The 12,763-nt window shown below is 38.9% G+C and overlaps 1 protein-coding gene across 1 annotated transcript in view; it reads left to right on the top strand.

Annotated features, from left to right (window-relative positions):
• DOCK2 (dedicator of cytokinesis 2) overlaps positions 1–7,748 on the top strand; it is a 167,788-nt gene extending 160,040 nt beyond the window's left edge. The window contains exons 48-52 of the mRNA XM_080627460.1: positions 964–1,091; positions 2,799–2,979; positions 4,299–4,419; positions 5,458–5,600; positions 7,001–7,748. Coding sequence (XP_080483586.1) covers positions 964–1,091; positions 2,799–2,979; positions 4,299–4,419; positions 5,458–5,600; positions 7,001–7,075 — 648 coding nt within the window. The 3' untranslated portion in view covers positions 7,076–7,748. The remainder of the gene's footprint in view (positions 1–963; positions 1,092–2,798; positions 2,980–4,298; positions 4,420–5,457; positions 5,601–7,000) is intronic.
• Positions 7,749–12,763: the final 5,015 nt, after the last annotated feature.

Here is a 12,763-nt window from a genome sequence, read left to right as displayed (position 1 = left end):
GAAGGAGGTTGGAAAATTAGTTTATGATTGGCATGCGTGGGGAAATTCTCCAAAGCCTGTCTTATATCCCAACACTGATGAGCTAACTCGAGGGAGATGTGCCCACCCAGGAAACACTCAAACACAAAAAGAGAGAAAAGCTAACTGCACTCTACAAATTTAGATCCCAGAAGTCACCCCTGAAAAGAAAGAAAACAGTTCTAGAATTAGCCAAGAAATGTGACCCTTGTCCTCATCTTACTAACAAGAGTAACAGGAAGACGTTTGGAATTAAGTCAGATTGTTTCAGTAAACTTTGTACCAAGCTGCAAAGTTTAATAAGCTTTAATTAAGTTTAATATTTCCAATGTGACAGCTAAGTCTTCTTCAAGAAGATCTGGAGTGGTATCTCCTTTTTCTCCTTCCGCTGCAGAATATACATACACTCTTCAACCTTTGCAGAAAGAGTTGGTGCTGCTTGTACGGATATGTGGGGACATGCAGAGTAGTCCTGTTCTTCTCTGGCTACTAGGGCAATATTAATTTTGTCCAAATTTGCAAACATATAATTTTAAAAGGCCACATTAACATATAGAGATGGCAGAACCTGTTGTGTTGGAGACAGAGCATGGTTTCCATCTTGGAGCAAGGACTAACTAAATCCATTTACCCAAGCAAGTACCTTAATGGCGTGCCCCAGGTCTGATCAAAATAAGATCAGCAGACACTGTTTCTCTTAATTTATTTTTCAAAACATACAGTTTACTATGTCAGTGGTAGTTTGTTTAACTACTCACTGTGTCATCAAGTTCAGGAGGTCTTAAGAGTGTATTCAGACAGAAGGTAATTAATGATAGCAAATAAGTTCTTTCATGACAAATATGTTAAAACATCTGTACTATAGTGAAAACCTAGTGACAAGGGATGAAATGAGGTTCACACCGAGTTGTTTGATAGAATGTGGTTCTCTTTTCCATCCTGCAGCCAGATTTTGATGACAAGAGAGTAGGACGGCCAAGGTCTATGCTGAGATCCTATCGCCAGTTGTCAGTTATTTCCCTGTCTTCCATGAATTCAGACTGCAGTACTCCAAACAAAACCACTTCAGAAAGGTTGGTTATGAATACAATACACATTTTCTTTCAGTTCTGGTTTTTAAGCAGTTTTATGGGATGAAATTAAAAGATATTTTAAAAAAGGCATTCAAGGATAAAGACCATTAACAGTCTGTTCAGACTATGCCAAAATTATTTTTAACTGTAGCTATCACTTCCTCCAGGCTTAGAGCTTCAGTATTTCAACCTTAATACACAAAATATACTCAACTCTCACTGAAAAACTGGCATTTAATTTTCAGAAGACAACTATTTTAAAATCTAAGTGACATTTCAAAAAATAAGAAAGCCTATAAAAAGAAACTTCACAAGTTTCTTTTTCTACAGCTTTTAACTTAATGAGCATCTTTTTGCTTGTCAAAATTGAAGAGGAAAAGGACATTCTTCACAAAATTACTGGTAAGGAGGTGGAACGTTTTAGTAAAGCCTGCAGTAATGTGACGTTTGCCTAATCGGCTTGTTTAACTGCGGCACTGGGAAGCACAAAGGTTGAGAGGACAGTTATAGGTATACTGAGTAGCTTTTTCACTCAGAATTTGTTTTATTTGCTTTATAAATTATGCTTTGGGCACATTGAACTTCTTCCCAGCCAGGGTATGTGTAAAATGGATCTTGCTCAGCAGTGTTTCATTGTGATTTTTTTCAAACATCTGAACTCCTTTTTTGATTACTTCACTTTTTAGAAGTCCAAAGGTGTATGCCTCTACCTTGGAGTGCTCCTTCTTAAGATACCCCTCTGTTCTGGCATGTTTACAATCAGTTTGTTGTTTAACACTACTTCAGTTTTCTGAACTGCCTAACAAGGATGTGTAGTATCACACATTACCAGACGTCTCAGTTTCCTGTTCCTGCCCCTCAGCTTGTACTCAAGTAGGGTGTGGCACACAGCCATGATTTGTGTCACATCTGCCAGCCCCAGGTCCCTAGGAAAGCAAGACACCTCTTATGGAACCAGATAGCTGAATCATGCAACTATTTTCAATTCTTACGAAGCAAATTTATTTCTAGGAAGCGCAGGTCAATAGATTCACCAGGCTGCTTCATTTATCAATTTTTGTGTTGTAAAATAAGTTCAGGAGGGGAGTAAAGTAAGTTCAGAGGGGGTAAAGCCAGCACCAATTTAATATCTGTTGGGGTTTTTTTTTTAATTAAAAATAGCCTGATTTTTGAACTATAACAATTAGAAGAAGAGAGGAGGGAGATGTTGGGTTTGTGGTTGTTGTGGTTTTTGTTTTTTTTTTTTTTATCAATTATATGTTTTGTTGCTCAGTCTGGTGAAATAAATAGGAGAATGAATTTAAAACATGACAATAAATACTCTGTTCCACTGTTTCCAACAACTAAAAGAGCATGTCAGCACCGTCATCACCGCACGTGAACTTGCCATATGAGCTCTTAACTCTGTTTAGTTTAGTTCTTAAGCCAATGCACAAACCTTTAAAAAGGGATTTGAACTGATGTTAATACTTTACATTCTTTGCAAGATTTTAAGACAAGGTCATACCCCCTGAAGGTATTTCCTTTGTATCTACAGTTGCCAGCTGAAGTACATCGTATACGTTTTGCCAACAGTTTGCAAGGCTGCATAGAAAGTCAAAGGAAAGGATGACCTGCATTTATATTTCATGGGGAAATGACATCAGAATGCCAGTGGCTTTTAAAATATCACTCAGCAACTTGTACTTTTTTCTTTTCCTCCTGCAGCTTTGATCTGGAGGTAGTGCTACCAAAGCAAGGAAAAGCAGAATCAGAGGAGACTGCCCTGCAAATTAATCCTCAGCCTGAAGTCAAGAGGAGAAAGTCCAAAAAAAGAACAAAGAGAAGCAGTGTGGTGTTTGCTGATGAGAAGACAGCACCTGATATCTCTATCTCTGACATGAAATGTGTATGTTACTGACTTACAGTAGTATTTTATATTCCATAAAAAAGAGGACATTACTGCTTTGCACAGGAAAATAAATAAAGCCACATAAAACTCTGCTATAAAGGGAAATATGCAGGATGCAGAGAAGGCCTGCCCTGCTATGAATGAAACCTGCGAGGTGCTGAGGAAGAAACAAATCAGGGCAAAACTCAGAACATCTCCTCTTGCTTATGATGACAGATAATAGAGCCCTGAAGTTGCAAATTCTGAAGGGCAGTTAGCTTAAACTGGGGTACTGCGCTGGGCAGGTTCAGCCAGCAGAGAGGCAACAGCCTGTGCTGCCATTTCATGGCAACTCTGCAGTCAGGGCTGTTTGGGAAGTGATGATCCCTGTACATTTTGTGCCTTGTTATGGAACGTGCAGCTGTTAGGAAACTGCAAACTTGCAAACAGTGTTCCTTAAACAGTGCCAGACTGAAGTTTGGAATCACTGGCATCTCTCGCTTCACAGATCATCTGGGTGCTTTTATTGCACTGCTAGATCATAAAAATGACTTATGTAATGGACAGAAACAATTTTGAAAGGTGTCCTCTTGCTATACAAGCCCTATCAAAATTAAATTGTCTGGCAACAAGAGATTGTTCAATTCCATGGGGAGAGCATAAGTCATTTGATCAAAAAAAATTGTAGGAATCATCAAAGGCAAAGTGAATTCAGTAGAAAGCTAAGATTCTTTTGGGGAAAAAGGAGAAGCTTATGGAGGCTGTCTTACACTACATGTCCTCAGACAAAAGAGAGCTATATAGCACAGTCATGCTTTGAGAAGCATTAATATCCAAAACCAAGCAACACCTTTGTCTTGTGATTATATTTGGTAACACACACCTTGCTGTGGGAATCTCACTGCTTACTGAGTCACAGGATTTTCTTTTGCTTCAGAAAAAAAGTGACAATCTCGCAGCAGCCAGGGGGGCTATGGTATTGCAATAGTCAGAAATGTATTCAAAACTTCATTTTCCTTTGCAGATCACAGCCAGACCTGGCTGATGGCATTATTCCACAGATATGACAGGAACATCATATACAAATCATCTCCCAAATCATGACATATTTTTAGCTTGTATATAATATTTGATGTGGACCCAGTTCTAATGCTTTTAGTTACTTCTAGTTTACTCCGCAAACAATCCCAAAAAGGACTTGGGTTAGGCATAATAGTTTGGTTTTAAGTTATTTTATGCTTTTCACAAAATCCTGTTTTGCTTGCATCTTTGTTGCCGACATATCAGTTCATCATTAATGGACTTTGGGGTTTTTATTGGTTTTCTTTATTAAACAGGTGTTGAGGAAATATGAGTTCATGAGTGACACCAACCTCTCAGAGCATGCAGTGGCACCTCAGAAAACGTCTGTCCTCAAGCAGATGAGTTCTGTCAGTCGTTCTATGCCAGTTATCCCAGGTAGGCTGCTTACAGTAAGATGAGAGTTCTGCACTTCTTTGTTGCTGTGTTAAGGAAACATCAATAAAGGATCTGGCCCAAGCAGAGCAGGTAGTGCTGTCTGTGGCTCCATGCCTCTGAGACGGAGATTACTGTAAGTGTATATTGTGCACGTGGGGCTGGACTGCTGCGGCTGCCACTGCTTGTTGACACTGTGCTGCCCAGTTCCAGAAGCATTGCTGCTGCCAGTGCTTGGTGACACTGCTGCCCAGCTCTAAAAGCACTGCTGTTGGAGCTCCAGATTTGGCTTTGTTGTACAGTGTGGGCATTCTTCCTGCCTTGAAAGAGGCAAGGTCTATTCATCTTCCTTACTCGCCACAGCAGAGGGCAGCGTTTGAAACGAGAAGAGAAGCTCTGTGCTTTGGCAGATGAATATCCCCAGAGGCTGCCCCATAGTAGGGTTTCAACTTCTGCTTTGAATGTTAGAAAGGAAGACTCATAAGCCTCCCTCACAGGAAGAGGAAGGAAAAATAGCATAAGGTAACTGCCCATTAGAAAGACTGACAATTGCATGACAGAGAGGGGCAAAGTAACTGAGAGTGGATCTCATTTCCAGGCAGGGTGTGTGAAGCAAATGTGCCCCATTTCCATGTTGTTTACCCCCTACTTTTTCCATAGCATATCTCATTTCTTAGCTTGCACTTCCTCTATCCCTCTCATTGTCCTTATCTTTCCAGATGCCTTTAACAGACATTTAGCACAACACAACAGACTGTCACAGCCCACTTCTTTTCCGTGTATTTATCTATTCTTAATTCTTTGACCAGATCAGTTCATTTTTTCACTATTCAGTTTTCGTGTAATGAATTTTAGTGCTTCCTCACTAAACTTACTAAGTAAGCATACTTACTTTTGTGTTCTAAAGATTTAGTTACAATAAAAATATCTAAATTCTTTCCAGCCATTGCAGTGCTCATTATTTTGAATTCTGCCTTGTCTTACACTCTGACTGTCCTGGTTTGGTTTTGTTTTGTGCAACCAATATGTTTCTGTTCTAAGGATTAACTCTGACCGTTGGCCCTGTGGCACCTGACGAAACAATTGCATCACACAGGTTGAGTCAACCAGTGTTTCCTTCCATCTCAGATGGTGACAAGAAAACCTTAAAAAAAAAGAAAGTGAACCAGCTGTTTAAAACAATGGTAAGTTGTGTGTGCTTATGGGGGAAGGAGAAAGTGTTGCCTCTTCAGGAATTCTAGACTGTGAAAATTAAGTAATTTTAAAATAACGGAAGGTTATATGTCAAACTCTTCTTTTCCCCCCCTTCCTCTCGTCAGAGAGAGGAGTGGAAGCTCTGTGGAGATGCAAACATTTGCCTCTGGCTGCGCTTGCTGGAGTAAGGGAATACATGTTTGGGTGTTGGAAAAGCAGGCTCCCATGTGCAGTTCTGCTTCGGGACCACAAGAGGTCTCATGTGACCTACTCATTTACTCGGATTTGCTTTTGTTAGCGTTTATTAGCAGCAGAGGAAAGCGATTGTTTCTTGTTCGATTTAATCACATGGGGCAGTTAGCACAGGCAGCTGAGTAAGGTAAGCATAGCATATGTGGCAAAACATGCACAGTGTGATCAATCTCTGACTGCAGAGATGCTGCTTTCGAAGTAGAACTTGACTTAGCTGGAATAGTTAATGTTGCTCAAAGCAAGGTTGCCTTCCTTTGAAGTAGGAAACCTTTCACTCATTCTGTGGAAACTTCCCACAATTAAAACAATTGGTTAATGCATTGTATGAAAGCAAATGATGTGTATTCAGTGCAGATATTAAGATTAAAATGTTAAAAGGTTTTCCTGTTCTTTCAGGTAGTGGGTGACATTTAATGCAGGTGCAGGTAGCTACTGATAGGCATAATGCACAAGCATTCTGTGCACCTACAATGTCTGACGTATCAACTTTGCTGATCTTTCAAAGCTAATTTTGTTTTGCTTTAGTTTATTTTGCTTTATTTTGTTATATATTTTTTTCTGGTGGATAGGTTTCATTGTCATCCATTAGTTTCTGCAGTGTTTCAAAAAAATATAAATAGTGCCTTCTGGGACAACTGAGCGACATTTAGGAAAATCTGCACTTAAGTGTGTTCATAATAATATTTTCCTGGTAGGAGCAAAATTAACCCATTAATTTGAAGTCTGTAGGATTTCACTTCTATTCAGTTTATCACATGCTTGTTCTTTTAAGACCCAGGAGTACCAGCTTTTCAGTGTGATCTCATCCAGTCTCATTTAAACCTAAATAGGATATAAAATCAGAAGGACAAAATGTCCCTTTTTATAAGTCTGAAAAAGGACTGAACAAAGCTACAAATCCACTTGTATAGTGCTTCATAGCACAAAGTGGAATCATGTGGACAGGTATAAACACAGGTTTATGTCTTTGTGGAATGGAGACATTAATTCAAAATATCCAGGATTTGACCAACAGAATCTTTTCTCTAGCCACAGCTTAAGGCCGCAAGCTAGTAATTAATATATATATTACTATACACACTGAATCCAATGCAGCAGTCATTTTAACATATGGCACTCTGTTCCTGTTGTTTTCCAGCGCATTTCCAGAGTTCTAGAAGATGGAAAGCAGTCTGTGGAGCATCATTTCAAATCTTCATCTACAGATCTGTGATTGAATCTGTTACAAGACCACTTCTCAACTGAAAATAATTATCTATACATACATCTCCTATTTTAAAGTGCCAGCTACTCTAAAGAAAGATAACATAGATGGCTAATAAAAAAAAGGAACAACACTATTAATAGGCTCCGATAAGTGACTGGTGATACATATACAGGAATAACATTTGAAGAAAATACAACAGAATGTGCCCACCAGTACATGCAACAGAAGTTCACTGAGCCTCTGGGCATAGAGGTCAAAGGATATTGTGTGTTTCTTGATGACAAAACTTATTCCTCAGAAGAAAGATGTATTAAAAGGCCACCTACAGTTCTTGCTGTATAATGTAAGTCAGATCCTGTTCTTTTCAAAGAGGACAGAAGTTACCATTTTTTTGTAGCTGGTACAGACACATTCCAGCTATCTTTTAACTATTACTGGCAGCGTAGTCAAGGCAACAGATGGCTCAGCACAAAATAGCCGCTGACAATGTACTCTGTGTCCGGATTTACAGTCCTTGGATCTCTCTGCTGCTTCTAACACACTGCTCTGTATCATCAGTCTTTCTCAGGGTGATGTCCATGACTCTGACACCATATGCCTGAATTATTTTCAGAACAATGGCTGTTATGTTGAAAACATGGGCAAAAGTTTATTTACACATGTATGAGTTGCTATTACATCCAGCAGCACGATAAACAAAAGCTGCATTTTTGGCTGTTCATCAATAAAATGTTAAAAATTTATTTGCCTTGAACCTTTCTCCCTGAAATCTGTAGATATAATTGATAGAAGGTGACAGTTTCTTACTGATAGCAAATGGAATTCTATGAGTCCAAGTCTTCTGCTTTCAAAATTGATTTTCTGTGTCTCTCCAACTCATGAGGTAGAGTTGGAGGATGATCTCTTGTTGGCATGAAGCTACACAGCACTGCACTTCAGCATTTGAGGATTCTGTATCCTGTCGGTTCTTTCTAAAGGCAAGTATGTTATTCACATATAAACAGGAATAATTGATTTTCTTTGTTCATCCCTTCATGTTTCAGATACCTATGTGGGTTTATATTAATAAAATATGACCATGAGTCGTGCTGTGGATGGTAGAGGCTGGCCTTGCTGCCATTTGCATGGATATGGGAAAGACTGAGAGGTTAAAATTGTTCCCTGATGAACTGTTGAATCAATGGGAACACATCTTCGGTTTGTTCTGAGCATAACTATTTCTATAAACACTTTTATGTTCAGCATGAATAATGGATGTAATGAATTTAGCCTCTCTTTGCAAGTTGTCAGTGTGAAGCTGTTTTCTACAGGAATAATTAGCAATTGTTTTCTGTGAAAAGTTGGAAATGTTTGCCATTGGAACTAATACTGTGCCAAGAAATACTTTTCACTAGAATAACCATAGACAGCAAACCAAAATGGGGCCAGTTTAACACTAACCACAGTATTTGCTGGCATGGATACTGAGGGACTTCTTGTTTCTCTTGCTTTTCACAGAAAATCCTGTGGTGCTGCTGCTGAGGAAGCACAGAGGAGGCACAAAGCTTTTCTAGCAAAACAGCTCAGTTTAATAGAGCAGGTTATCTGGGAGTGGAAGTGAAAGGTTGAGGAGTGCATCATCTTGCTAACCTGGGGGAAGACAAGAGAGGGTACTCAGGTTGTCCTTCAATACTATTTGCAGATACATTGAAGAAATACAGATACCACAAACTAAAGTATTTTAAAAGACAAGGCTTTGTTCTACTGGGAATGAGTAAGAAAAGGATGATTTAGCAATTGTTTGTTCTTTGTAAAGATACTTGTTGAAGAGTTTCTTTTGTTTATTGCATCTTGCAGCTATGTTTTCATGTGAGAGTGAGAGTTTTAGCTCAAGCTGTTATTATAAACTCTAATTTAAGTACTGTGATGAAAAATAAAAATGCACAAAGAATGAAAACAAATACCAGGAAGGCAGGAGCACAGTGTCTGAAATAAGGTTGGTGTTGAGTCCTTAGCTACTGGTGCAAATTGATGCGTGTGTTTTGCTTGGGGTTTAGTATAATTTTTGATGAAGAGCTTAGATTCACCAAGTTTACCAAATATCAGCGAAAATTCTGATGGTTGTCCCACATCACAGATTTTCTTCTTCTTGTCAGACCAGTTTTTGATCTGATTCAAGCCTGAAATCAGGTAAATCAACTTGACAGCAAAGCAAAATCAACTAAGAAAAAATAACTGCCAAGAACAAGGCATACATGGGACTGGAATTTTAAGGGTGTTTGGACAACAAGCTCCAGACATTCACAGTTTCCAGAAACTGTGGATCCTGGCGCTTAGTCCAGCTAAACAACATACTGTGAAGAATAAGTGATGCCCTGGGATAACAGAGTAAAAGTATGGCAATCTGGCAACATCTCTTTAAAAATGTAAATCAGCACCTATTGTCATTTCTGTCACAAGCTGAACAGATACTGCTTGACATTGCATCACACATAGTTTGTAACCTTCTTTTTTAGACAGTGAAAACTGAGAGTAAATAGAATCATAGAATGGTTTGGGTTGGAAGAGACTTTAAAGTTCATCTAGTTCCAGCTCACACTGGGGGTAGTGAGTGCCATGTTGGTTATTCTGTGTGGAGTCCACAAACACATTAGACATCACTAGAGCTCTTTTTTCATTTGCCTTTTTCATATTCCTTGGTCTGGCTTTTGGCTTTTTCTCTAATTCTCTAATTTATTTCATCCAGTCCCTGATCTTTCTTTAAGGCTTCATTAAGGCTGTATTCTTACTCTCTGTCTTGGGACAACAGTCTTGTGTGGGGGAGAAAGAGGACTGGATTTCTTCATAGTTTCAGAAGTGCAGAATATAAAATTAACAATTTTCTCTTTTTCTAGCCTATTCATAGTTGATAGATGGTCACAACAAGCAAGTTACATCAACTCAGAGCAGTATGGTAAAATAAAGGCAGTATAACGCCGTGTAAATAGACTTTCCCGGGTGTGTTACTAATGTATCACATGAACCTTAGTAGTGTAGAAGACTGAGAATGTGAAATGTGTCCAATTTCATCATTCTTAAATTGAAGGAACCTTGTGCCATCCTGGTCTGTGGAGAACAGAGCTCATATGATTGACATGGTGGACTATTCTGCTTTCCACAGGAGGTTTGAGATGCAGAGGCAGTACATTCCCACGATTACTAAGACAAAGAAGCTGTGCCATACAGCTTTCATAAGAAGCTGGAAAATTCTCCTCAGTCAGGAGGACATCAAGTTGCCTGAGTGGTGATGAGGAGTTTTAGCACCAGCTACTAAATTCTACTGTGTTTTTAGGCAGCAACCATTTTACTGGAAAACTGGCTGAAGAGCAGTTCCTAACCTGAACTGGCGAAGAGCAATAAACCTATGCCAAGCATTTGTTCACAGTTCTTAGAAAAGCAGGGAGTGGGCAGACACATTAATGCTTTTATGACATGTTACTGAAGTTACTGAAATGTCGGTGACAAAGTAGATTTAGAGATTGAGTTACTCTCTTTAACCCATGTGATGTACACAGCTTTTGTTGTTTGGCTACTTTGCTGCTTGCTTCATTGCTAGTGGCAATGATGGAGCAGAGGCTTTCATTCAAAATGGGTTGAGGGTACATGTGAAGAATCCTGCAAGACAAAAATTTGGAATGATGATGGGAAACTGAATAAGAAGTCTCAGCAACTCAACAACTGAAGTTTGGTTAAATCACACAGTACAGTCCATACCCAGAGTCATAATGAGACTTTACACTGATTGTAATAATGAGTATAAATCTCTGCTTGGACTATGATAATTCCATAAATATTTTATTGTACTTACAACTATAGAGATTCTGGATCAAGCTGCTCACTAATGTCACAGTATTGCAGCAGCTGTAGCATGTCAGGCTTATTATGAAGGGTTTTCTATTTCAGCCCAAGTAAGAGCAATGAAACCATCTTTGAAATAATGATATAACTTAAATCACTACGAGCTTGCCAAGCTCCCAAGAAGGTCTGTTCCACCCTGATCATAGGATGAGGATGCTTTTAAACAAGAAAAGCTGTTAAGCCAGCTGTTAAACTTGATTTTAAAATCTCAAGGGAGAACAGGAGAAGATGTTTTGTTTGTTATTATATCTGGTTTCTCTTTAAGTCAGGTCCAGGAGTTGTGTTTAAAGCCATCTAATCACATCTTCATGCTAACTTGCTATTCCATTTTAAAGGATGTTACTTTAACCATCATGAAAAGACTAAAAGATCTTTTTTTGTTCCAGCTTCAGAATAACTCCACCAAATGCAAGATCCTTCTCATAGAAATCAAGAGAATTCAGCCAATTTAAAGCCAAACTGTCTTTTGTGTCATCTCTTTTTTAAAACTATTTCTGAGGAGTGAAAAATAAAGTTTAAGGATCCTTTTCCTCATTGGTTTTTGGAGGTGGATATGCCCATCTTGTTACATGATTATTTTTTTTTTCTGAGGAATATGGAAGTCTATGGAACAAGTTTGCAGCCATCTCCAATCCTGGATGCCTTGAAATAGTCACTAGTATTATAGTACTTCTATTTCCCTCCCAGAACTGTGTTTCTACTTGCTCTTAGGCATTCAAGGTCCTTTTAAAAGAACATTGAGCAACATTCCAGGGACTGCCCTCAGTTGTAAGGACTTCAGCATAGGCAATGTTTGCTGCTATGGAGTGAGGCGAGTAGTTGTTCTTTATTGACTCAGTCTGTAATTTTCTATCCTGATTTGCTACCATGATGCAGTGTGTGCTAAAGATTAACACTGTAAACGAATAATTGCTCTGCAAAAAAAGCTCAGGTAGGCCATGGATTTCATAAACTTTGAGAATGTTACATAAATTTAATCAGGATTTTAAAGTGAGGACAGTTTGATCTGATAGAATTTTGGATAGAATTATCCCTTCCAATATAGGTCTTTGACTTCCAGGATAGCAGAAAGCTCCATTGTGCTGTGAGTGATCTTTCGTATGGCTAACCCTAGAATTAGACAGACACTGAGTGTTTGTAACAAATACAGTTTCTGTGTTAATGATTTTTTCATGAGTATTACTGGATGTCCATATGCACCAGTGTGCATGGGGGTATTCAGCCTATCTTTACTAACAGGTTAATGTGAGAGGCACGAGTGTCTCTCATTCGTAGTTAACACTTCATAGGCCTTCCCTTTACCTTGAATTAGTTCTGCTGATGGTAGGTAGCTGTTGATGGTGTTGCAATGGCTTTAAGTTGTGATTGATTCAGAAGGCACAGGAAAGTTGATGGGGATCAGAAACCAGTCCTTTAAGGTATTTATGCCCTGAGTTGGGCACTGACAGCCAGAAAAAGAATGGTCATGTAGCAGGAATCTTGTACTGTTGTAACTAGAAAAGGTCTAAAAAACCCCTCCGTGTTTGATATTTTGAGGGATTTTCCCCAGAATGTTTTCATACCCAAGAAAACAGCCCTGGGTAGAGCTGCTTTAGATGCAGCTCTTTTAGCTGGGAATATCATATTTTATCATACAATAAAGCATGTTATGGGTGGATACCTGGATTTTACAGATACTGAGGAACATGAAGTCTTTGCTACATGACTTCTCAGCGATGCTTCAGTAGTGCTTTGACACGCTTACTAGTACTAATGCACAGTGCCTGAATTTATAGAATCTGTCTTAACAAATGCATTTAGACTTCCTTCATGAGACAA

The sequence above is a fragment of the Psittacula echo genome, assembly GCF_963264785.1.
Source record: "Psittacula echo genome assembly, chromosome: 11".
Classification (NCBI taxonomy): domain Eukaryota; kingdom Metazoa; phylum Chordata; class Aves; order Psittaciformes; family Psittacidae; genus Psittacula; species Psittacula echo.
This window is presented reverse-complemented; position numbering and strand designations above follow the sequence as displayed.